Source organism: Ahaetulla prasina, chromosome 4 (genome assembly GCF_028640845.1).
Source record: "Ahaetulla prasina isolate Xishuangbanna chromosome 4, ASM2864084v1, whole genome shotgun sequence".
NCBI lineage: Eukaryota > Metazoa > Chordata > Lepidosauria > Squamata > Colubridae > Ahaetulla > Ahaetulla prasina.
This window is the reverse complement of record NC_080542.1, coordinates 29196329-29220828: the sequence shown is the minus strand read 5'-3', so window position 1 is coordinate 29220828 and position 24500 is coordinate 29196329. Positions and strand designations below refer to the sequence as shown.

General features: G+C 37.6%; 2 protein-coding genes across 2 annotated transcripts; both read right to left on the bottom strand.

Annotated features, from left to right (window-relative positions):
• Window positions 1–656: 656 nt before the first annotated feature.
• On the bottom strand, window positions 657–13237 carry LOC131198110 (vomeronasal type-2 receptor 26-like). Its single transcript, XM_058182618.1, has 6 exons — window positions 12947–13237; window positions 9801–9907; window positions 7617–8361; window positions 5801–6028; window positions 2755–2881; window positions 657–1558 (listed from the first exon to the last, which is right to left on the bottom strand). Exons 1-6 carry the CDS (start codon window positions 13235–13237, stop codon window positions 657–659), a joined length of 2400 nt encoding a protein of 799 aa, XP_058038601.1.
• A 5791-nt stretch (window positions 13238–19028) lies between these two features.
• LOC131198109 (vomeronasal type-2 receptor 26-like) lies at window positions 19029–23557 on the bottom strand. The gene is made up of 4 exons (XM_058182617.1): window positions 22754–23557; window positions 21172–21399; window positions 20325–20451; window positions 19029–19930 (listed from the first exon to the last, which is right to left on the bottom strand). The coding sequence occupies exons 1-4, from the start codon at window positions 23555–23557 to the stop codon at window positions 19029–19031; spliced, it is 2061 nt and encodes a 686-aa protein (XP_058038600.1).
• Window positions 23558–24500: the final 943 nt, after the last annotated feature.

Sequence of the window (24500 nt, the reverse complement as noted above, 5' to 3'; positions counted from 1 at the left end):
GCATTCCTTATTTTCAGTCAATTTATCCATCTTTTTATAGCCAGATTGAACAATTCAGTTTTTATCTTTCAGCATTGGGATAAAGACACAGTTCCATCCCTCTTTATACAGATGATGCTTTACTACTTTTACACATGCATAGAAGCCTGAAGCAGATATTTCATATGTTTACCAAGTACTGTTAAAAAAAACACCCCAAGATCAACTACCCCAAAACCAAGATCATGGTGCTTACTAAAAATCTAACGTTACATGTGTATTAACTAAAACATCAACTGATAGAGCAAGTCAAAGTACTCAAATGCTGAGTTATTCTTTTCAACACCATTTGTAGAGTCCATCCTGACTATACTATGCACCATACACAGTCTTAGCTCTACAACTTTTCCATTTCTTCAAAGAAGCCCAATTTGTACCTTTAGTGTTAAAGCTTTCTAAGCTAAGATGCGTGCTCAACTCATTTTTGAAATTCAGTTAGATGATAGATATTTTTTCACAAAAAGTAAATCTAACTAATTCATTTAAATATAAAAAAAAAAATGTTTCATTCAGCCATGCATAATATTTAACTCAAAAGGAAAAGCGAAAAAGTTATACATAGGAAACAAGGGAAGAAAAACATCCAGAGAACCAGATTGTAAATGATTAGCAAAACACTATTTCTTCCTTTTTATTAACTGTTTCCTACTGTTCAGCTCAGGCTTCCACAAAATAATGAAACACTTAGGAAGGAAAATGCACCCTAGCAGTCCAGCACTGGAGGTTAAGATAGGGAAGATCTCCACAGCTACCATATATTTTCCTTTAGTGCTCAGATAAGTTGGAACAAAGGATAACCAAACACTGCAGAAAACCAACATACTGAATGTGATAAACTTGGCTTCATTAAAAGTATCTGGTAACTTCCTGGCAAAAAAGGCCACTGTGAAACTCACTATGGCCAAAAAGCCCAGATAGCTCAGCACAAAATAAAACATAGTCTTAGAACCTTGATTACATTCCAGAACAATTTGATCCTCCATTGAATGCATATCAATATCTGGGAAAGGAGGAGAGGTTGACAGCCATATAATACATATAACTAATTGAATAAGAGAAGAGGAAAGAACAATGGAATTGGCAAGTTTTTTCCCTACCCATTTTCTCAATATAGATCCTGGCTTGGTGGCAAAAAAAGCCAGAACAACTATGATGGTTTTTGCCAGCACACAAGAAACAGCCACTGAGAAGATTATACTAAAAGTGGTTTGGCAGAGGAGACACAAGACCTTCCCAGGCCGGTTGATAAAAAGCAAAGCTGATAAAAAGCAGAGCAGGAGGGAAATTAGGAGAGCATAGGTGAGGTCCTGGTTGTTGGCTATGACAATGGGAGTGTGATGGTGCTTCAGAAATATTCCAAACACAGAGACTGTAATCAGAGCAAAGGAAACAGCAAATAATCCTAAGCAAAGTCCCAAAGGTTCTTCAAAAGACAGAAAACTTTCAGTTTTGGGTATGCAGAAATCCTGAGTCTTGCTTGGATAGTTTTCATCTGAACATTTATAGCAATCATTTATATCTGGGGGGGAAATAAAAATTCACTTTCTGATATAAAACTTGCAAACAAATCACAAGGAATTGCATATTACATAATCAACATCTGTAACCTTCCCTGCTGGATTCCTACAAGCAAAGTCAATGGGAAAGCTGGCAGGAGCTTGCAATTGGTGACCATGTGATATTCTCACTTAACAACCCATAGTGATTTGCTTAATCACTGTTGTTACAGGAGGACTACCTCTATATTTTCCTTTCCTTCCATGCATGCCTATATATCTCCAGACAAAAAGGGAATAAAATTATATGCATATTTATGTCTGCATGCATAAATAATTATGGATATGACGGAGGGGGGGAGGGAGGGAGGGAAAGAGAGAGAAATCCTTTTTATTATTTTTCTAGTTTTCATCTGTATTATTTTTCATATGTATGTTGGATATATAATTAGCTAAAAATAATTTAGTAAATTAACTATAAATTAATTTAGTACTTGTGACATGTAATTCTAATTAATTGAACTATTTTTATCAGGACTGCGCAATCTGTACAATACTTCATCCATTAAATAAAAACTTTGGCAGTTTAAAATATTTGCCTATTTTTTTAAAAAAAATCTCCAAAAAGTAAGAGACAAAAAACAATGTAAGAGATGATGATGATGATGATGATACAGAAGAAGAAGAAGCTGAAGAAATAGTTAACCATCTAGTTGGTGCTTTGGAACATCTGCAAGCAATATTATTTACCTGCAAGCAAGAACTGGTTGGACAATAAAATAAACAAAGGATTAAAAAATGAAGAAGGTACTTTACTTTAAATTCAAATGGAATTTGAAAAACAGACACCTGCTACATAACACACCAGATTTAACAATTGTTTATAAGAAAGACAAAAATTCCTGGACAGTGGACATGGCAATACCTGCAGGTACAGAATAGAAGAGAAAAAACTCACAACTTCCAATAGGATAACGAAATGTCTCCTGAGACTGATGCATGAAATTTGAGTTCTACTTATATCTGGATTGCAATTGTAAATATGGCCACCAATCTATCGATATTCCCTGTTCCTTTAATGTCTGAATATTTTTAAGTTTTCCCTGTTTGTCTAATATTTCCGAATATCTTGGCATCTTACTTATGTCTAGTATATTGGCGTGGATCATCGCATGTTGTATCATACATGACTGATAAAAAGTCGTATTAAGATGCTTACCCTTCTTGCTTGAAATCTTCCCTTGAAGACATGGAATGCAATCAAAGCAACAAAATGGCTGCCCCTCCCTCATTTTCTTCCTCGAACCTGGATTGCAACTCTGACTGCACAGAGAGATGGGTTGTGCCTAATCCTCCCACAACAAACAAACAAAAAAAAATCAACAGATTAAATCTTAACCTGTAAACTATCTTCTTCTGAAAATTTCTCACGAGTAAATGTTCTCAAAGTTGCAAAAAGAAATGCAGGGAAAGATCTTGTGTATTTACAACTTCTTGTAAATGAAACATAGAAAAAGTACACAAGACACTGCACTGCACAGAGAGACTGGTTGTGACTAATATAATTACATTTTGTTGAAAATCGCCCAGATTTGCTGTTTCATGGAGATGGGCAGCATATCAATTTAATAAATAAATATCCTTTTCAAATATTCCCATCAGATTAGGGGTCCAATATTATATGAATAATAAATATTAATTCATTTTATTTATGTATTTATTATTAATCAAATTTATTCACCACCTGTTCATTGTATGTAACTCTGGATGGTTTAAAATGAAAGAGACCATAAAGGCCATATAAAAATAATGCAAAGTTAAAAAAATGGCAAGAGAGTCCTAAAGTTATCAGCCACACTCAGGGCTGTGTTCCACTGAGTTCAGTCCTAGGTACTGGCAGATGTTTGTCTCTCCTACGATGCAAAGAAAAAATATCTGCTGGAAACCCTGCATGGTGTCAAAAAGGGCATCTGGCTAGTAAATGCTCAGCTCTATCCAATCACCCTCACTTTACCCCAAATTAAAGAATTACAAGGCCATAAAAAGGGAGGGATTTTGGAGACGACTTCCGGTGTCCAGCGGCAACGGTCGTCTGGAGGCTTCTCCTGCCTCCAGTGCCCGAATCCGGCCGCCGCCGAGGCCCTCAGGGGCCAGGTGTTCCGAAAAGGACACCTGCCGTACGGACGGCTCGCCAGGGGTCTCCCAGCCGACATACAGGACTGTGGGGACCGATGCTGGCGCGTCCTAGGCTCGGCGGGGTCTGGAGGCCACGGGCCACGGCCATTATTTTGGTCGTCGCCTGGGCCGCTGTGCCCGGTGACACCGGGGCTTTGGATTTATAACTGCAGCAGCCTGGTGGTGAACAGGGAACGGAGAAGAATTGAGGAATGGAGAAGGAAGGGATATCGGTGGCAGTGGAGTGCTCCGGAGTGCGGGGGGGTTTTTCTCCCCTGCGGCTGGAAGGAGCACGAGTCATTCTGGAGAGAGGAGAACTTAAAATAAGAAGATTACCGGTTTTGTGGAGCTCTGGAGAGAAGAGGTGATGGAGAAATTTAGGGGGGAGGGTTTGTGGCCCCTCCTCTGGGGAACAGTGGTGGAGTCCAGCTTCCGCCTTCACTATGAGAATCTTGATGACATCACTTCCCTTCGGCTTCCTGGTTGACTAACTGTACTCTGGACTCGTTGCTCCTGTGAGTGCCCCCTGGTGGATCCGGAGGAAATTACAAGGATACTGTGCTTGCCTGAGGATTTTGTATTTTTTTTTCAAATGGCAAAAGGTCAGAGACCAACTGCTGGAGAGATGGAGAGAATTTTGGAAAAGTTATCTAATATGGACAAGAAATTGGATGATTTGCAAAGAGGCCAAACGGAAATAAGAGTAGAAATTGTGACTATCCAAAAGGATTTAAAGGATACTCAACAAGTCTCAGCAGAAAACAAGCAGAAAGTGGAAGGTCTGCAGGGTGAGATGCGGGCAGTGCAGAAAAGAGAGGAGACGACAGGCAATGCTGTGCTTGGACTACAGATGGATAAAATGTCTTATTTCCTTAGGTTTCAAAATTTGGAAGAAGTGGACCAAGAAGATTTGAGAGATGTTGTGACTAAATTGTTGGGAGAATTTCTTGGGAGAGGTGTTGATTTCATGAATTGGGATGTGGATCGAGTTTATAGAGTTAATTCACAATATGCACGCACGCATGCAGTTCCCAGAGAGGTTCATGTCAAATTTGTGAGAAGAGAGACGAGATGAAATTCTTAAAAAACATAGGAGTGGGGCACTGATTTACAGGGGCAGGGAGATAGCCATTCTGAGGCAGATTCCCAGACAGGTACGTGAAATGAGAAAGAAATATTACTTTTTGTCAAGCAAATTGTACCAGAAGGGAGTGGGCTTCAGATGGCTGATGCCAGAGGGATTGATGATTTTCCGGAGGGCATTACGAAAAAATTAGTACAATTGGAGGCTATGGCCTACGTGGAGGAACACAAAGCCCTCCTGGAATCAGATGACCCAGGAATTGAAGAAGGGGAGGTTATAGACCATGGGGCGGAGGCGGCTGCCGCTGTTGCGGCCCTGGAGTTGGGTCAGGCTGAACCCAGAGTTCTGAGATCCAAAACTAGGAAGTGATAAAGATATTTGGGATTGTGTTGGTTTTCCTTATTCTCTTTTGTACGATATTCTGTTTATTCCTGACCCTTCTTTATTACGTATTTAAGATTTGTAAACTTAGCTACTTCGTGTCACCTGCTTGCCATATGGCTGTTGTATGTGTTAAAAAATTTGAGTAAAATTCTTATCTTGCATAAGAAAAATGAAAATTTACCATACCTGATATGTATTTGTATAAACCTTTTTTGACCAATAAAAACTTTTTGAATAAAAAAAAAAAAAAAAAAAAAAAGGGAGGGATTTTTTCTTATGCAGTCTAATGAGCAATAAAAGTTTAGAAGAGAAGTAATGACAAAGATAATATGAACTGTACATTTCTTCTTAAATAAACATAAAGTAACTTTTTTTGTATTTTAATAGAATGTATTTAAGTCATTACCAGCTTTTTCTGGTAAGAGAATAAAATGTGTATTTGCTCTAGTCTCCTGTAACTATTTCAATTCAATCAGTAGCATTAAAAAAGTACAAAAGTTGATTGAAATTCATTTGTTATACATCTCCTAGTGAACTACATTAAACTAAAACAATATTTGACTTTAATGTACATGGAATTTCTTCTGAGAGATGTGTCTTTTCAAACAACAACAAATTATACCTGATTAAACCAACTATGCCATGTTATAGTATTATCATTGATGGTGAACATTTTGTCTGGAAGGGCCTGAGGGTCCATCCTTCCAACTTTCACACATTGAAAGGACTGGTTGGGAGAAACAACCCAGTTAATCACATCAAACCCAGCTACCAACTCTCCATCCTGGTTAAAAGTGATGGTTTCCCCAGCACTATGGTTGAAGGAGATGGTCCTAACAAACTGGTGGAGCTGGATTGAAAGAGAAAAGACAAAAATAAAAGATAAGGTCAACAAGAGTGGATAGAACACCCATAATTTGATTTTTCTTTTCAGAAATTTCAATTTTACTGATGCTGTCATACTGAACTCTAAAAATCTAGACTTCAATCATCTTCTTTTAATGACCCCATAATCCCTCGAGGGGTGGAGTCTGGGCAACTGAATGGAGCTGAGCATTTACTGACTCTTTCTATTGCCAATGTGGAGGGTTTTTTTCAGCAGATATTGTATATTCTCAGTGTGCCCAGAGAGAGAAATATCTGCCTCTACCTAGGCTTGAACTCACAGACTCCTAATTGTGAGGCAAGAGCTCCAACTCTAGGCCACCACACCATTCTTAAATCCAAACTTGAATATGCTCTTTACACTCTAGTTGCAGATGTTATCAAATACATATGTCAAGTTAAATAATTTCCTTTCTACCTAATAATTTTCTCACCAGTTTACTAGTTGTTGTACATCACCTTCACAGCTTAAGAAAGATTTCAACAGTGAGCATAGGGATAAACTATACAAATCAACAATGGTTTTATTTTTATTTATTTATTTATTTATTAAATTTTTATACCGCCCTTCTCCCGAAGGACTCAGGGCGGTATACAGCCAAAATAAAACAAGAATGTATACAATTTAAAACAACAATTAAAAAGAGCAAATTTTAAAGGCTGATTATTAAAATTTAAATTAAGAAGTTAAAAAATATTAAAAAACCCAATTAAAATACATCCCTAATTATGCCAGTCCCACTTTAATGAATAAATATGTTTTGAGCTCACGACGGAAGGTCCGAAGATCAGGCACTTGACGCAGGCCGGGGGGAAGTTCGTTCCAGAGCGTCACTGCCCCCACAGAGAAGGCCCTACTCCTGGGGGCCGCCAGCCGACATTGTTTGGCGGACGGCACCCTGAGGAGACCCTCTCTGTGTGAGCGTACGGGTCGGTGGGAGGCAAAGGGTAACAGCAAAGGGTAATCTTTTGGAAGATGAATTCATATATTTATTGTTCAAGACAAATGACATTGGAAATAAGCTTCATCCACAAATGATTGCTAATAGTTCTGTTGTAAAGGGATAGATTGGTGGCACTTATTTACTGATTATACTTTTATTGGCCAATGACAAAAATAAAATGCTGTTCTATCAAATATATATTCAATGTTAAACTATATTTGCCTTGTACTTTTAAACTAGACATATAGCCATTCTAGCTTTTGCATTTTTCACCAGCTTCTTTGTTTAGTGCTGGAACTTTACAGCAGTAGAAGAATTGCAGTGCTGAGCACAGGGATAACATTACACAACATTGTAAAATGTAAAATGAATTCATATATTTATAATATAGTACAAATGACATTGGAAATGTGATTTCCTTCTCAAATCTGCTGGAAGTGTCTATCTCTTTCTACTCTTCAAAACAAAAATAAATGAGTCTTGGGACATATAGTAGAAGAAGCTGTGCTTGCTACCATTAATCTGATTTAGGTCCCAAATAGATTGCAATAAGAAAACTCTTTCAACTTGGTTGAATGGGGAAAGAACTAAACTTATTTCAAAAATTACCTTCCACAAGTCATGAACCTTAACTTTTACTTCTTTAGCCATTCTTTTTCCATTATATGTGAATCCTGCAATTGAAAACATGTGATTTAAAGCATGGGCCACTACATAAACAGCATTGTAGACATTGTAGCTGTGACCAGTCATTTGCATTTCAAAGAAAGTCGCAGGAAGACTCTTCAGGTCCTCTTTCCCTGTGCAAATTTTTCCTTTCACTTGATCTATATGTTGATTTCGAAACACACAACCAAAAGCCTGTTGCCAGAAGTCCACGATAAAGCCATCTGTGTTGTGGTTTGTTGGGTTTTGATTTTTAAGAAACTGCTCAAAATCTGGTAGATCATTGGAGTGTACTACAAAAAACAAAGCTCCATTGAAAAATTCTGCATCCCAATCCTTTTGAAAAACAAATGAAGTGAGTTCCACCTCTGCTGTTAGTATCCACACCTTACCTTTTGGATTCTCAGTAACATGTTCTTGTTCAGATAGGTATGGAAACCATCTAAAAATACCCATAGAATAAGAATCTCCATTGACAACTAATACATTGGCTTCACTGAGCATGATTTTATCATGTATTCTTGCTCCCTTTACCATATTTTCTCTTCCATCAATATCAAAAAATGTTTTAGGAATTTTTTCTATAAAAGAAAAACAAAAACCACTCTGGGAGAACAGAGGTACAACTGTTCGTATAAATCTTTCTCCATCATCATTATCCATAGCAATGATACCGATCCAAAACCATCTGAAATGCAGAAGTAAAGAAAGAATCCCTACATTTTTTAAAAAAAATTATTCGTATTTGTATACCGCTCTATCTCCCGGAGGACTCAGGGCGGTTCACAGGCAGATAAAACATATATGTACAAATTAAGATAATCATTAAAAAACTTATTCTAAAAGCCAAATTATTAAAAATAGTATAAATATTAAAACCAATTTAAAACCCCTATAAATTTAAAATCTAGTCCAGTCCTGCGCAGATGAATAAATGTGTTTTAAGCTCGCGACGGAAGGTTCGGAGGTCCGGAAGTTGACGAAGTCCTGGGGGGAGTTCGTTCCAGAGGGCGGGAGCCCCCACAGAGAAGGCCCTTCCCCTGGGTGTCGCCAGACGACACTGTCTCGCTGACGGCACCCTGAGGAGTCCCTCTATGTGAGAGCGCACGGGTCGGTGAGAGGTATTTGGTAGCAGTAGGCGGTCCCGTAGGTAGCCCGGCCCTATGCCATGGAGCGCTTTGAAGATGGTCACCAAAACCTTGAAGCGCACCCGGAAGGCCACAGGTAGCCAGTGCAGTCTGCGCAGGATAGGTGTCACACGGGAGCCACGAGGGGCTCCCTCTATCACCCGCGCAGCCGCATTCTGGACTAACTGAAGCCTCCGGATGCTCCTCAAGGGGAGCCCCATGTAGAGAGCATTGCAGTAATCCAGATGAGATGTCACGAGGGCGTGAGTGACTGTGCACAAGGCATCCCGGTCTAGAAAGGGGCGCAACTGGCGCACCAGGCGAACCTGGTGGAAAGCTCTCCTGGAGACGGCCATCAGGTGATCTTCAAAAGACAGCCGTTCATCCAGGAGAACGCCCAAGTTGCGCACCCTCTCCATCGGGGCCAATGACTCGCTCCCAACAGTCAGCCGTGGACTCAGCTGACTGTACCAGGATGCCGGCATCCACAGCCACTCCGTCTTGGAGGGATTGAGCTTGAGCCTGTTTCTCCCCATCCAGACCTGTACGGCTTCCAAACACCGGGACAGCACTTCAATGGCTTCGTTGGGGTGGCCCGGTGTGGAAAAGTACAGCTGGGTGTCATCCACGTACAGCTGGTACCTCACACCGAAACCATTGATGATCTCACCCAGCGGCTTCATATAGATGTTGAACAGAAGGGGCGAGAGAATTGACCCCTGCGGCACCCCACAAGTGAGGCACCTCGGGGTCGACCTCTGCCCCCCCGTCAACACCGTCTGCGACCGGTCGGAGAGATAGGAGGAGAACCACCGATAAACGGTGCCTCTCACTCCCAATCCCTCCAACCGGCGCAGCAGGATACCATGGTCGATGGTATCAAAAGCCGCTGAGAGGTCTAATAGGACCAGGGCAGAGGAACAACCCCTATCCCTGGCCCTCCAGAGATCATCCACCAACGCGACCAAAGCCGTCTCAGTGCTGTAACCGGGCCGGAAACCGGACTGGAACGGTTACTACATATTGGATTGATTCTCTGGGCACCATCTGATAGAAAGGCAGTCCTGGGGTTTTATCATCCATCACTGGAGGAGAACCATATATGAGCTAAAGAGAGATATGGAGGTAAAGGAGAAGAGTCCAATGATGATGACATGAAACATTGTCCAAACATCATTGTTAAAAAGTTTTTGTATTTTTAAACATTGCCATTTGAAAATAATATTTATCTCTTAACACAGAGTTTGTTAAAAATTCATCTTCATTATCATTCATTTTGTTAAAAGTGAATGGTTCAATTTCCCAATTTTTAGTTTTCCCCATAAAGTCAATTTAGCATGGGAAAAAAGATTGAATATTTTTTATTAGACACTATATTTCTTAAGTTTCTATCTAATTGATTCCAGAGACTGTAGGGTTTTAGTTTATTTAGATCCTAATGCTGTCCATCCAACCAACTCTCTCTCTCTCTCTCTCTCTGTGTGTGTGTGTGTGTGTGTGTGTGTGTGTGTGTATTTCCCAAATCACAAAATTAACACTGTTGTCTTCCTATATTTATTAGTTGACAATAGGTAAACTTAATGATATAGCTCCAGATTTGGAAAATTAAATCATCCCTCATGTATTAGAAATTACTAATTAGTATCTGTATTTACTTGAAGATATTCTCAGAATTTATTTCTGTGGAAACATTTTTCAGATATAAATATATATAAACTGGAATTCATTTTACATTATAAATTAATCTGGGAATAATTTTCATTTTGTGAGTGGTCACCTTTTCCCAACATTGTAGCAACGCAGCATTAAAAAAAAATGTATGCTCTATTTCACTCTAATGGATGGAGAATCCGATTACATTTGTCACCTATGAGCAGATTGCCTATAAATGTAGGTAATATTTGTATGGATAAACTCATTTATACAAAATTCAGCAGAATAAAAAAGTATAATAATGATAGTTACTTAAATCTATTATAAATATATATGTTTTAATAATTATATTACATAATCCTGCTTAGAATGGTAATTCTTTATTGATAAAATGTTATATTTTATTTCTTTTTCTTTTTCTTTATTTTATTTATTTATTTGAGTTTTATACCGCCCTTCTCCCGAAGGACTCAGGGCGGTGTACAGGCAAGATAAAACCAACAATACAAATATACAGGTTAAAATACCATTTAAAAAACTTATTTAAAATTAGCCTGAAATTAAAATTACCGTAAACTAAAAACCCCGTTTAAAAATTAATAAAATTTCACATTAAAAATCCAATTTAAGCCAGCCCCGCGTGAATAAAGAGATGTGTCTTCAGTTCGCGACGGAATGTCCGAAGGTCAGGTATTTGACGTAAACCCGGGGGAAGCTCGTTCCAGAGTGTGGGAGCCCCCACAGAGAAGGCCCTTCCCCTGGGGGCCGCCAGCCGACATTGTTTGGCGGACGGCACCCTGAGAAGTCCCTCTCTATGGGAGCGTACGGGTTGGTGGGAGGCATGTGGTAACAGCAGGCGGTCCCATAAGTACCCAGGTCCTAAGCCATGGAGCGCTTTAAAGATCGTAACCAACACCTTAAAGTGCACTCGAAAGGCCACAGGCAGCCAGTGCAGTCTGCGCAGGAGCGGTGTTACATGGGAGCTACGCGTAGCTCCCTCTATGACCCGCGCAGCTGCATTCTGGACTAACTGAAGCCTCCGAGTGCACTTCAAGGGGAGCCCCATGTAGAGAGCATTACAGTAATCCAAGCGAGAGGTAACGAGCACATGAGTGACTGTGCATAAGGCATCCCGATCAAGGAAGGGGCACAACTGCCGAACCAGGCGAACCTGGTGGAAGGCCCTCCTGGAGACGGCCGTCAAATGGTCTTCAAACGACAGCCGATCATCCAGGAGGACACCTAAGTTGCGCACCCTATCCTTTGGGGCCAATAACTCGCCTCCGACAGCCAGCTGCGGCTGCAGCTGACTGAATCGGGATGCCAGCATCCACAGCACTCCGTCTTGGAGGGATTAAGCTTGAGCCTGTTTCTCCCCATCCAGACCCGTACGGCTTCCAAACACCGGGACAGCACTTCAACAACTTCATTGGGGTGGCCCGGGGTGGAAAAGTACAGCTGGGTGTCATCAGCGTACTGCTGGTATCTCATCCCGAAACCACTGATGATCTCACCCAACGGCTTCATGTAGATGTTGAACAGCAGGGGCGAGAGAATCGACCCCTGTGGGACCCCACAAGTGAGGCACCTCGCGGTCGACCTCTGCCCCCCCGTTTTGCTGTATTTTCCATTTTTAAAGCACTTTCTGTGTATATTTTTCTTTTCTTTGACAATGTATTATTTTTATGTTTTCCTTGTCTCCATTTTTGTTCATTATTTTAAAAGCAACCAAAATCATATTAAAATGTAACATTTTTGGTGATAGTATAAATGGAGAATTATTTTCCCTGCGCTTTGACACCTCTTAATGTATTACTGGTGTGGGTTCAGAAGAGGCACTTAACAGGTAAGAATTTTGGCAAAAGACGTAATGGGAATTATAGTGTTCCTTTATAGTGTTCCTCTCATTAATTTATCTATTAAACCAGACTCATTCAAAGGCTTGGAAATACATAACTCTATCTTAATCCATTTAATCTTTCTATGTCATACACATAATCCAGTTATTGTTATTATTATTATTATGGTTCATTGCATAGTCAGCCAGATGTTCAGACTGGGTTTGGCATTTTTGTCTACCTATAAAGTCCTTTCCAAGGACCTGGGATAAGCAGATCCTGATGTTTGATAGTGTTATGGATATTGTCACAGGATGGAAGCTGTTCTGAGTAAGTTTTTTTTTTTACCTTTTGCAATTGACTGATGGTGAATTTGTCAATGTTGATGGTTATTATTATTATTCTTTTTCTATATTCTGCCTCCATGTCATTAAGAATTCAATGATATAAGCTATAAACATCAGTATGGCAAAGAATTAGTGTGTTATTTTTCTTCCTTTTTTTCCCCAAATTGCTTCAACATTGGATATTTTTTAGCATATATATCTTACTGATTAAAAAAGGATATCACTGGATATCTCTGCATATAGACTTTTGTCTCAGGTCCAGTATTGCACAGATGTTTTACACATAAACAGAAAGAAATATGTCTTACCTGTGGAATTTTGTAGATATCCAAAACAGTTGCTACATAAAGGGAAACATCTGGATCCAGTCCTCCAATGACTGCCATCAGATTATTTTGGATGCCACATTTAAAATTGGGGAAAAAGTTCTTCAATGAAGATAGGAGTTGTATCACTGCATGATAACTCCATTTTGCATTGAAATAACTGTCAAAGATGTGGAAGCCCATAGTAAAATTGGATAAAATCTGATGCTTTTCATTAATTTCTTTTGTTGCAAATGTCAAGGCTGTAATATGCTGGTAATTCTTAGGCACCATACTATAAAGGAAGTTTTATTTTAGTAGATCATTTCTAAGAAAGGTGTCTAATTCTTATTCTAACCTAGAGCATCAACAAAAATTATTTGGCAGATGACTAACTTCATCAAACTATTCAGTTTATATAAAAACTAAAGAAAGCATAATAATAGAACCTTTACAAATATGAATGTTATAAATTGCTATAAAACATACCTACTATTTAAGAAAGAGGAAGGACTAGCTATTTCATAGCCCAACTGTGGGGAAAAGGAAAAACCTCAAGATATATCAAATCACCTTCCAGATATAACATCCTTTGTCACATACAAAACCGAAATGCTACCACACTTTTTCCTACCGGTCTCACAATAAATTTCACCCCATGTAAAGAACTGAGAAATACAATTTCTTTTCCACCAGCCTATTTGTTTTTATTATTTGATTAACTTTCTGCATTACCCAAAACATAGGTTAAATTTGTAGCTGCTCGAAAATGTCTTGGAATTTGAGAAATGAAAATAGAATGCCAATTTCATACATAATCCAATTATTGTTATTATTATTATTATGGTTCATTGCATAGTCAGCCAGATATTCAGACTGGGTTTGGCATTTTTGTCTACCTATAAAGTCCTTTCCAAGGACCTGGGATAAGCAGATCCTGATGTTTGATAGTGTTATGGATATTGTCACAGGATGGAAGCTGTTTTGAGTAAGTTTTTTTTTTTACCTTTTGCAATTGACTGATGGTGAATTTGTCAATGTTGATGGTTATTATTATTATTCTTTTTCTATATTCTGCCTCCATGTCATTAAGAATTCAATGATATAAGCTATAAACATCAGTATGGCAAAGAATTAGTGTGTTATTTTTCTTCCTTTTTTTCCCCAAATTGCTTCAACATTGGATATTTTTTAGCATATATATCTTACTGATTAAAAAAGGATATCACTGGATATCTCTGCATATAGACTTTTGTCTCAGGTCCAGTATTGCACAGATGTTTTACACATAAACAGAAAGAAATATGTCTTACCTGTGGAATTTTGTAGATATCCAAAACAGTTGCTACATAAAGGGAAACATCTGGATCCAGTCCTCAATGACTGCCATCAGATTATTTTGGATGCCACATTTAAAATTGGGAAAAGTTCTTCAATGAAGATAGAGTTGTATCACTGCATGATAACTCCATTTTGCATTGAAATAACTGTCAAAGATGTGGAAGCCCATAGTAAAATTGGATAAAATCTGATGCTTTTCATTAATTTCTTTTGTTGCAAATGTCAAGGCTGTAATATGCTGGTAATTCTTAGGCACCATACTATAAAGGAAGTTTTATTTTAGTAGATCATTTCTAAGAAAGGTGTCTAATTCTTATTCTAACCTAGAGCATCAACAAAAATTATTTGGCAGATGACTAACTTCATCAAACTATTCAGTTTATATAAAAACTAAAGAAAGCATAATAATAGAACCTTTACAAATATGAATGTTATAAATTGCTATAAAACATACCTACTATTTAAGAAAGAGGAAGGACTAGCTATTTCATAGCCCAACTGTGGGGAAAAGGAAAAACCTCAAGATATATCAAATCACCTTCCAGATATAACATCCTTTGTCACATACAAAACCGAAATGCTACCACACTTTTTCCTACCGGTCTCACAATAAATTTCACCCCATGTAAAGAACTGAGAAATACAATTTCTTTTCCACCAGCCTATTTGTTTTTATTATTTGATTAACTTTCTGCATTACCCAAAACATAGGTTAAATTTGTAGCTGCTCAAAAATGTCTTGGAATTTGAGAAATGAAAGTAGAATGCCAATTTCATACATAATTTCATCCAACTTTGTTAGAGGAGGCTCTACGTTAAATGTTATTTTATCATCAATTATGTACGCTTGAGATGTAATGAAGCCAACAATAATATCTCCCAATTGATGGTATACATGAACTGGAGAATGTGGCTCCTTCTCTTTGCAGATCTTAGCATCAGTCACATTTAGTATTTGAGCAAACAGTATTTGCAGCTGTGGAGCTAGCAACCCATACATATTAAAGAAAAAGATTGTGTGTCCTTATTTCTTTGGAAATAATGCCTGTGATTACCTTAGCTTGATTCCTCCTCTTTGTTCTGAGAATATCACCATGGTTTTTCTAAAATTGTCATGGTCCCTAGACATCTGTAGAGATTTCAAGAAATATTGTCAATTAAGGCTGTAATTAAAGAGAAGTAGGCCATGTTGGGAATTCCCATTGAGGTGAAGTTGAAAACTAGATTTTTAAATTTTAAATGTTTAAATTTTAAATTTGGTTTTAAATCGGGTTTTATTATTTATATCTCTATTTTAAATATTCGGCCTATGTAATAAGTTTTTTAAATTAATGTTTTACTTATATATATATGTTTTTATATGGCTGTACACCGCCCTGAGTCCCTAGGGAGATAGGGCGGTATAAAAGTATGAATAATAAATAAATAAATAAATAAAATAAATAAAACATGCCTTGCTTTACAGGATCAACATTTTTATTCGACTATAATGTTTTCACTACTTGTACAATAAGAAACTCTTCAGACTGTAATTATTTGAAACATGAAGTAGCGATAAGCTATGTGAACTAAATCTAGGATAAAATAAACTTTCTGCAAGATTAGTAACAAAAGATTAATAACAAAAAAAGTTGACATACTAATAGCTTTAACTATACTTCATATCACATTATTAAAGGGATCAGTGAGGTAAAAGGCAGAATATAGGCAATATGAGAGTGAGCTACAGCCAAAGTAGTCAAGCAACTAGATCTCTGTTGTTTGGAAAGGCATGGAAAGGCATGGTAAGATTTGGGTGGAATCAGGGGTGAAATGCTCCCAGATCGGACCAGATCACATGATCTGGTAGTGATCATGGCCAGTAGTTCGGTGATCCCATAGCGATGGCAGAGCGAAGCTCCACACCCATCCGCCTGGGTGTCATTACTTCCTGGTTTTAACCAAGAAGTGATGTGTTTTTCACCTTCTATGCATGTGTAGAAGGTTTTGCGCATGTGCAGAAGGTCTGCGTGCACAAGTGAAGTGAGCGCATGCGCATGGCACATGTACTTCTGACCCCTGGGTGGCATATCTATGTATGTTAAGACAAGGTTAAAGTTAATGTAGATTTTAGAAATCTTTTTATTAGTCATGCCATCCAGGGAATTTTGAATAAATATAAATTTAGAATATGTTTATGAATATATCTATGGCTATCCCAACAAGAAGTATATTATGTAAACAAAAATAAAAACTAAACACAAATAGCTAAGAACTAATAGCTAGAACACTCCCAAGATGCATTTCAAATAAAAACAAAGAAAATAAAAACAAGAAAAGATTTATAGTTTTTAATGATTAGACTACATTTGAAATTGGTTACTTATTAACAGTGAACATCTTATTACTAAATTGTATATATTTCTGATGAGACTGGAAACAGAGTATGAACAAGTTGAAGACTGCATGTGGCCTTGCTCCACAGATTGCCAGATGCGAGATACTATTACTTAAATTGGGAACCATGAGATGTCAGTTAGAACTGTTGTAATTAGACAAGCCTCCCTGCCTGAGCCTGATATTGTGGCTGTGCTGTCAGTGGAGTTCCCCAGACTTATGGTACTAGAGCAGAGGTAGTCAACCTTTTTATACCTATGCCCACTTTTGTATCTCTGTTAGTAGTAAAATTTTCTAACCGCCCACCGGTTCCACAGTAATGGTGATTTATAAAGTAGGTTTGGTGGGGGTACCGGCTACCAGCTCTGCTTGTCTGTTACAGCTGGGTGGTGTGGGGGGAGATGCGCGAGCTATTCTGGGACGAGGCTCTTTTGTTTGCAGTATAGCGCCATTTAGTTTCACTTACTTAACGTGAACTAAACTTGTGCGCGGACGATACAAATAGTATATTTTCAGAAATTTAAATTGTCACGGGGAATTTTATAAAAACCTAATGAAAATGTTTTTAAATAATGCTATGAAATTTTTTTAAAAAGTCAATTAAATTAAAAAAAGGAAAGTGCTTCAGTATCGGACAAAACCCCTATCTCCCACCATGAAAGCTGGAACGCCCACTAGTGGGCAGTAGGGACCAGGTTGACTACCACTGTACTAGAGGATTTCAAAATGCCCTCCAGGATAAGTTATATTCTGAATGACTTGGGTCAGATCCATGGCTGCCATAGTGGTCATAAACTACTGTCTTGCTTCTGACTCCACAACTGTGGAGTCAGAAGCAAGACAATAGTTTATGACCATTATGACAGTTTATGACCACTATGACAGCCATGGACTTGACCCAAGTCATCCAGGATATAACTTATAGTGTTGGTAATATATCTGATCTTGTTTTCCTGGCAGAATGTACTGGATTTGGGGTAGATTTTGATTTCTGCCCTGCCATGCACAGATCACTCATTAGTGAACCTCAGTTTCTTGGCTGCTTCACCCCAATGCAGATCCCTATTTGGATCTTTCTCCCTTCATTTTGGTAAATTTCTAGGTTTTTTAAATATACAACATTAAGTAAAAAAGGTCATTTATATTCTGGTTATTATTTAATATATATTTTAATATAGCAACCATGTTAGGAACTGGATGTATGACAAACCACAAGAATGATAGAATCAGCATGTTGCCACAGGCCTGTGGAGACTGGCAAAGGTTCTTGAGATTATCAGTGCTGCGAAGCCTTATTGGGGTCACACTAAAGGTAAAGGTAAAGGTTCCCCTCGCACATATATGCTAGCTAGGTACTCTGTCATGTTTGGTGCTGTACTTTGTGTCCATCTCATTTGGACTGCATTTGGGTGTAGTGTATCAGTAAATATTTAGCAGTTTCTTAGTGCAGTATCTTAAGAGGGACAGAGCCAACACCAATAGTGCTAGAGAAATCTGGAATTTGAGTTTCCAGATTGGTGGCTATGGGAATCTGTCATAACTGTGGTCCTTGGGAGATGATGAAAGCATTGGTGGGTCTTGGCAGCTCAATTGTCTCTCTAATGTGAATCATCTGTACGTTAAAAACATAGCCTATTATTTGACCAAGGATTTCTGAGAAGTGGCATGTATCCCTGAATTCAGACCCACTAGATAATTTTTCAATATGGAAAATTTGTAACTACAGAGGGCCCTTGTGGAAGCAGATTATCTAGATTTCATGTAATCACATTAGAGGCCCAGGTAAAGAAACTTTTGACTGCATTTGTGAATGAGCTCTGGTAAACATGGGATGAGATTGATACATCCATCCTAACTTTCTTACTTATCCAATTTAGGTATACTTCATAGCATGTTGTTCTGTGTTTCTCCTCTTTTTATTGGGAGCTTGAGCAGGACGTTACATTTCAACAGTAGATGATATTCAACAATACACTTCTACTTAGGCAACCAAGTAATGTGTTGATGTTCTTTCTTAGTACCTGGAGATCTGATGGTTTAGAACAATAAGAACAATTTCAACGCAACTGTAGCAAGACCAAATGTGTTTGCATTTCATGGTCCACCAAATAGAGTGAGGAAAGATAGATGGATGGGTGGGTGGGTGGGTGGATGGGTGGATGGGAGCCAGGGAAAGAAGGAAAGAAGGGAGGGAGGGAGGGAGGGAGGGAGGAAGGAAGGAAGGAAGGAAGGAAGGAAGGAAGGAAGGAAGGAAGGAAGGAAGGAAGGAAGGAAGGAAGGAAACACTGAAAAGAAAATAAAGAAAAGTATACAGATAAGTACACTGCAAAAGATAACAAAATACTCAGGTTTTGGGTTTTTGTTTTTTTCATTTCTTTTGGTACATCAGCTGTTTCTTACTATTCAGCTCATGCCTCCACAAAATAATGAAACACTTGGGGAGAAAAATGCATCCTAGCAGTCCAGCACTGGAGGCTAAGATAGAGAAGATTTCTACAGCTACCATATATTTTCCTTTAGTGCTCAAGTAGGTTGGAACAAAGGATAACCAAACACTGCAGAAAACCAACATACTGAATGTGATAAACTTGGCTTCATTAAAAGTATCTGGTAACTTCCTGGCAAAAAAGGCCACTATGAAACTCACTATGGCCAAAAAGCCCAGATAGCTCAGCACAAAATAAAACATAGTCTTAGAACCTTGATTACATTCCAGAACAATTTGATCTTCCATTGAGTGCATATCAATATCTGGGAAAGGAGGAGAGGTTGACAGCCATATAATACATATAACTAATTGAATAAGAGAACAGGAAAGAACAATGGAATTGGCAAGTTTTTTCCCTACCCATTTTCTCAATATAGATCCTGGCTTAGTGGCAAAAAAAGCCAGAACAACTATGATGATTTTTGCCAGCACACAAGAAACAGCCACTGAGAAGATTATACTAAAAGTGATTTGGCGAAGGAGACACAAGACTTTGCCAGGTTGGTCAATAAAAAGCAAGGCTGATAGAAAGCAGAGCAGGAGTGAGATTAGGAGAACATAGGTGAGGTCCCGGTTGTTGGCTATGACAATGGGAGTGTTGTGGTGCTTCAGAAATATTCCAAACACAGAGACTGTAATCAGAGCAAAGGAAACAGCAAAGAACTCTAAACAAAGTCCCAAAGGTTCTTTATAAGAAAGGAAGGTTACAGTTTTCGGTATGCAGAAATCCTGGGTCTTGCTTGGATAGTTTTCATTTGCACATTTATTGCAGTCATTCATATCTGGGGGAAAAATGAAACATACTTTCTTATTTAAAGCTTGACCAACATTCTGCAATACTATAATTCTAAAATGTTTATTCTTTTATTATGTCAGCTATCTCCATTATAAAGCAATTCTAGGCAGTTTACAGATATAAAGAGACAAATAGAAAAATAATGTAAAAATTCAGGACAGATGACAAAAGGATGAAGTCTTGCTTAAACTTTCAACATCAGGTTATGGTAAGTTGGCCATGACAGGAAAGCACTATTATTATAGGGGCCACTTGACAACTGAACAAACAACATCTTAATGAATTGAAGGAACTCAAATAGCCTACCAAACCAGAAACAGACATTTCACCCTACACTGTGTCAATCAGGGCTGATTAAAAGGGTGTTTTAAGACACATACCCATCTTGCTTGAAATCTTTCCTTGAGGACATGGAAGGCAATCATAGCAACAAAATTGCTGCCCCTCCCTCATTTTCTTCCTGGAACCTGGAATGCAACTCTGACTGCACAGAGAGACAGGTACTGCCTAATCCAGACACAAAATCAAGAATATTCATCAGTATAATTGAACCTTAAAATGAAATTCAGCCTCTTGGAAATTCCTCATGAATACGTATTTCAAAGTTGCAAAAAGAAATGGAGGAAAGATCCTGTGTATTTCTTGAGTCCTTGTAGATTAAATGGAAGGGAAAATAAGGGACGGCTATCTCTTTCAAATATTCCCATTAGAATATACCTCCAGGATTAAGAGAACAATCTGTATTGAATCATATTTAATATATCTCCTTTATTTTAATGATATATATAACCATGTTTTTGAGATTTAAGGAGCAATAATTGTAAGAAGAGTTGTAGAAGAAAATACATGATGTAAATAAAATGAAAACTTATGTACTTATTGTTAGTTGCATTTCATGTTAAAGAAGCATATTAAGTACCAGACTTCTTATTACAAGAAAGTAATTCTGAAATTTTAATAAAATTGAAATTGAAAGGAATCTTATAAAATGCAAGTTAATTTTGTTGTGGTCTCCTGCAACAAAATTAATTCAATTAAGTCAGCAACAGAGAAAAAGGTACAGAAGTATGTATAGCTTCATTTGTTCAGCAACACACAATTCTACTTTATAATCTAAGATAGTATTTAACATCAAAACATCATTGACCAACCTTCACTTGGATTGGTACTAGTGAATTATGACTTTGTTCTGAGAGTTGTGCCTTTCCAAACTAGGTAAAGTTGTACCTGATTAAACCAACTATGCCATGTGATAGCATCCTCATTGATGGTGAACACTTTGTCTGGAGGGGCCTGGGGGTCCACCCTTCCAACTTTCACACGCTGAAAGGACTGGTTGGAAGAAACAATCCAGTTGATCACATCAAACCCAGCTACCAACTCGCCATCCTGGTTAAAAGTGATGGTTTCCCCAGCACTATTGTTAAAGGAAATAGACCTTAGAAATTGATGGAGCTGGATTGAAAATGAAAGTGCAAAAATAAAAGATAAGGTCAACAAGAGTGGATAGATACAATCATGCACAAAAACTTGCAAAAATATAATTTGATTTTTTTGCCCAGAAATTACAATTATACTGGAAGAATCACATTGAAGGCCAAAGTCAATCCAAACTTCAATATACTTTTAAAAATTCTAGTGGAGATTTCTATCAAATCTCCGGTTCAGGTTAAATCATATTTATATTGTACTTTTAAAAGAAGCATTTCCAACAGCAATCCAGAAGGAGCTGAGCTTCTATGGCTTCTGCAGTGATGCCATCTTAACCTTAGAGTTACGTAGATCAAGGCAGATCAATACTAAGTCAAAGATTATTAGATTTAGAATGTCAAACAGGATTTGCTGTATTTCTCACAATATATATAACTAAATATTAGTATTTAAACCAGCTTCATATTTACTGTATATTATATGACAGTGTTCTAAATTAGGAGAGTTTTATCCCCACGACTTTCTTGGAAGGAAAATATAGCAAAACCCCACTGAATCCTAATACTGCCCCCATGATATGGGTGCTATAGAATCCACAGCTCATGTTCTTCTGTATCGACAGTTCCATTGTTACATTCGCTAGATATTGATTACACCATTAAAATTTCCAGGGTAGTCTGATAGCTTTTATCTGCATTACTTTTAAAATAATAGATGTAAAATTATTTAATTTTGCTGCATTATATATAAACTTCATCCACAAATGATTGCTAATAGTTCTTGCTGTAAAGAGATAGATTGGTATTGTTTATTTGTTTATTGTACTTTTATTGGCCAATGACTGAAATAAAGTTCTGTTCTATCAAATATATATTTCATGTTAAACTATATTTGCCTTGTACATATAGAATAATACACATATCCATTCTAGCTTTTGCATTTTTCACCAGCTTCTTTATTTAGTGCTGTAACTTTACAGCAGTAGAAGAGTTTCAATGCTGAGCACAGGGATAAACTATATAACATTGTAAAATGTAAAATGAATACATATATTTATAATATAGTATAAATGACATTGGAAATGTGATTTCCTTCTCAAATCTGCTGGAAGTGTCTATCTCTTTCTAATCTCTGGCACAAAAATAAATGAATATTGGGACATGAAATAGAACCTAGTTCAGGTCCAAAATAGATTGCAATGGGAAAACTCTTTCAAGTTGATTTAACTTAGCTAGTGTTAAGAATAAAGATCTTTGTAGTTGGGAGAAGAAAAAGAAAAGGAAGGACACTGAGAATTTGGTAGAGACTTTTACTATATTCTTTAAAACTGAATGTTAAGGAAGGAAGTTATTCTAACTAAATTTATTTCAAAAATTACCTTCCACAAGTCATGAACTTTAACTTTTACTTCATTAGCAGTTCTTTTTCCATTATATGTGAGTCCTGCAGTTGAAAACATGTGATTTAAAGCATGGGCCACTACATAAACAGCATTGTAGACATTGTAGCTGTGACCAGTCATTTGCATTTCAAAGAAAGTTGCAGGAAGACTCTTCAGGTCCTCTTTCCCTGTGCAAATTTTTCCTTTCACTTGATCTAGATGTTGTTTTTGAAACACACAATCAAAGGCCTGTTGCCAGAAGTCCACTATAAAGCCATCTGTGTTGTGGCTTGTTGGGTTTTGATTTTTAAGAAACAGCTCAAAATCTGGTAGATCATTGGAGTGTACTACAAAGAACAAAGCTCCATTGGAAAATTCTGCATCCCAATCCTTTTGAAAAACAAATGAAGTGAGTTCCACCTGTGCTGTTAGTATCCACACTTTACCTTTTGGATTCTCAGTAACATGTTCTTGTTCAGATAGGTATGGAAACCATCTAAAAATACCCATAGAATAAGAATCTCCATTGACCAATAATACATTGACTTCACTGAGCATTATTTTATCATGCATTCTTGCCCCTTGGGTTATATATCCTAGTTCATCGATATCAAAAGACGGTTTAGAATTCTTTTCTATAAAGGAAATACAAATACCATTCTGAGAAAACAGAGGAACAATTCTTTGTATAAATCTTTCTCCATCATCATTATCCATAATAATGATGCCTATCCATAACCATCTGAAATGCAGAAGCAAAGAGATAATTCCTGCATATTGGATGGAGTCTTCAGGCACCATCGCATAGAAAGGCAGACCTGGGGTTTTATCATTCATCACTAGTGGTGAGCCATATATGAGCTAAAGAGAGATATGGAGGAAAAGGAGAAGAGTCCAATGGCAATATGATAATAGTACACATGTTTACATTTGAAAAAACAACTTAATTTTCATATATTGTACCAATAATAATTTGAAAAATGCAATTACATCACAAAAAAGGCTTTAAGAGTTGTAAACTTAATTTTGCGTAGCTTCTTCTCCAGAAACATTACACTACTAACCAGAGCATATAAAACATTTGCTAGACAAATTCTTGAATACAGCTCGACTGTCTGGAACCCACACCTCATTTCGGACATTAATACAATTGAACGTGTCCAGAAATATTTTACAAGAAGAGTTCTCCACTCCTCTGATTACAACAAAATACCTTATACCACCAGACTTGAAATACTGGGTTTAGAAAATTTAGAACTCCACCACTTTCGACATTACCTGAATTTAACTCATAGAATCATCTGATACAATGTCCTTCCTGTTGAAGACTAATTCAGCTTCAATCACAACAATACACGATCACACAATAGATTTAAGCTTAATGTGAACCGCTCCAATCTTGATTGCAGAAAATATGACTTTAGTAACAGAGTTGTTAATGCCTGGAATGCACTACCTGGCTCTGTGGTCTCTTCCCAAAATCCCCAAAGCTTTAACCAAAAACTATCTACTATTGACCTCACCCCTTAAAGACCTTTGAGTTTTCATATCAAATGATCTAAGTGCCAAAGCCCACTGCAATTACATCACAAAAAGGCTTTAAGAGTTGTAAACTTAATTTTCATATATTGTACCAATAATAATTTGAAAAATGCAATTATATCAGAAGTTAAGGTGGTAAAAGAAATCAGAACTGTGAGGATTTCTTTCTCTGACTCAACCTAATAATCCATTTCCTTCCTAT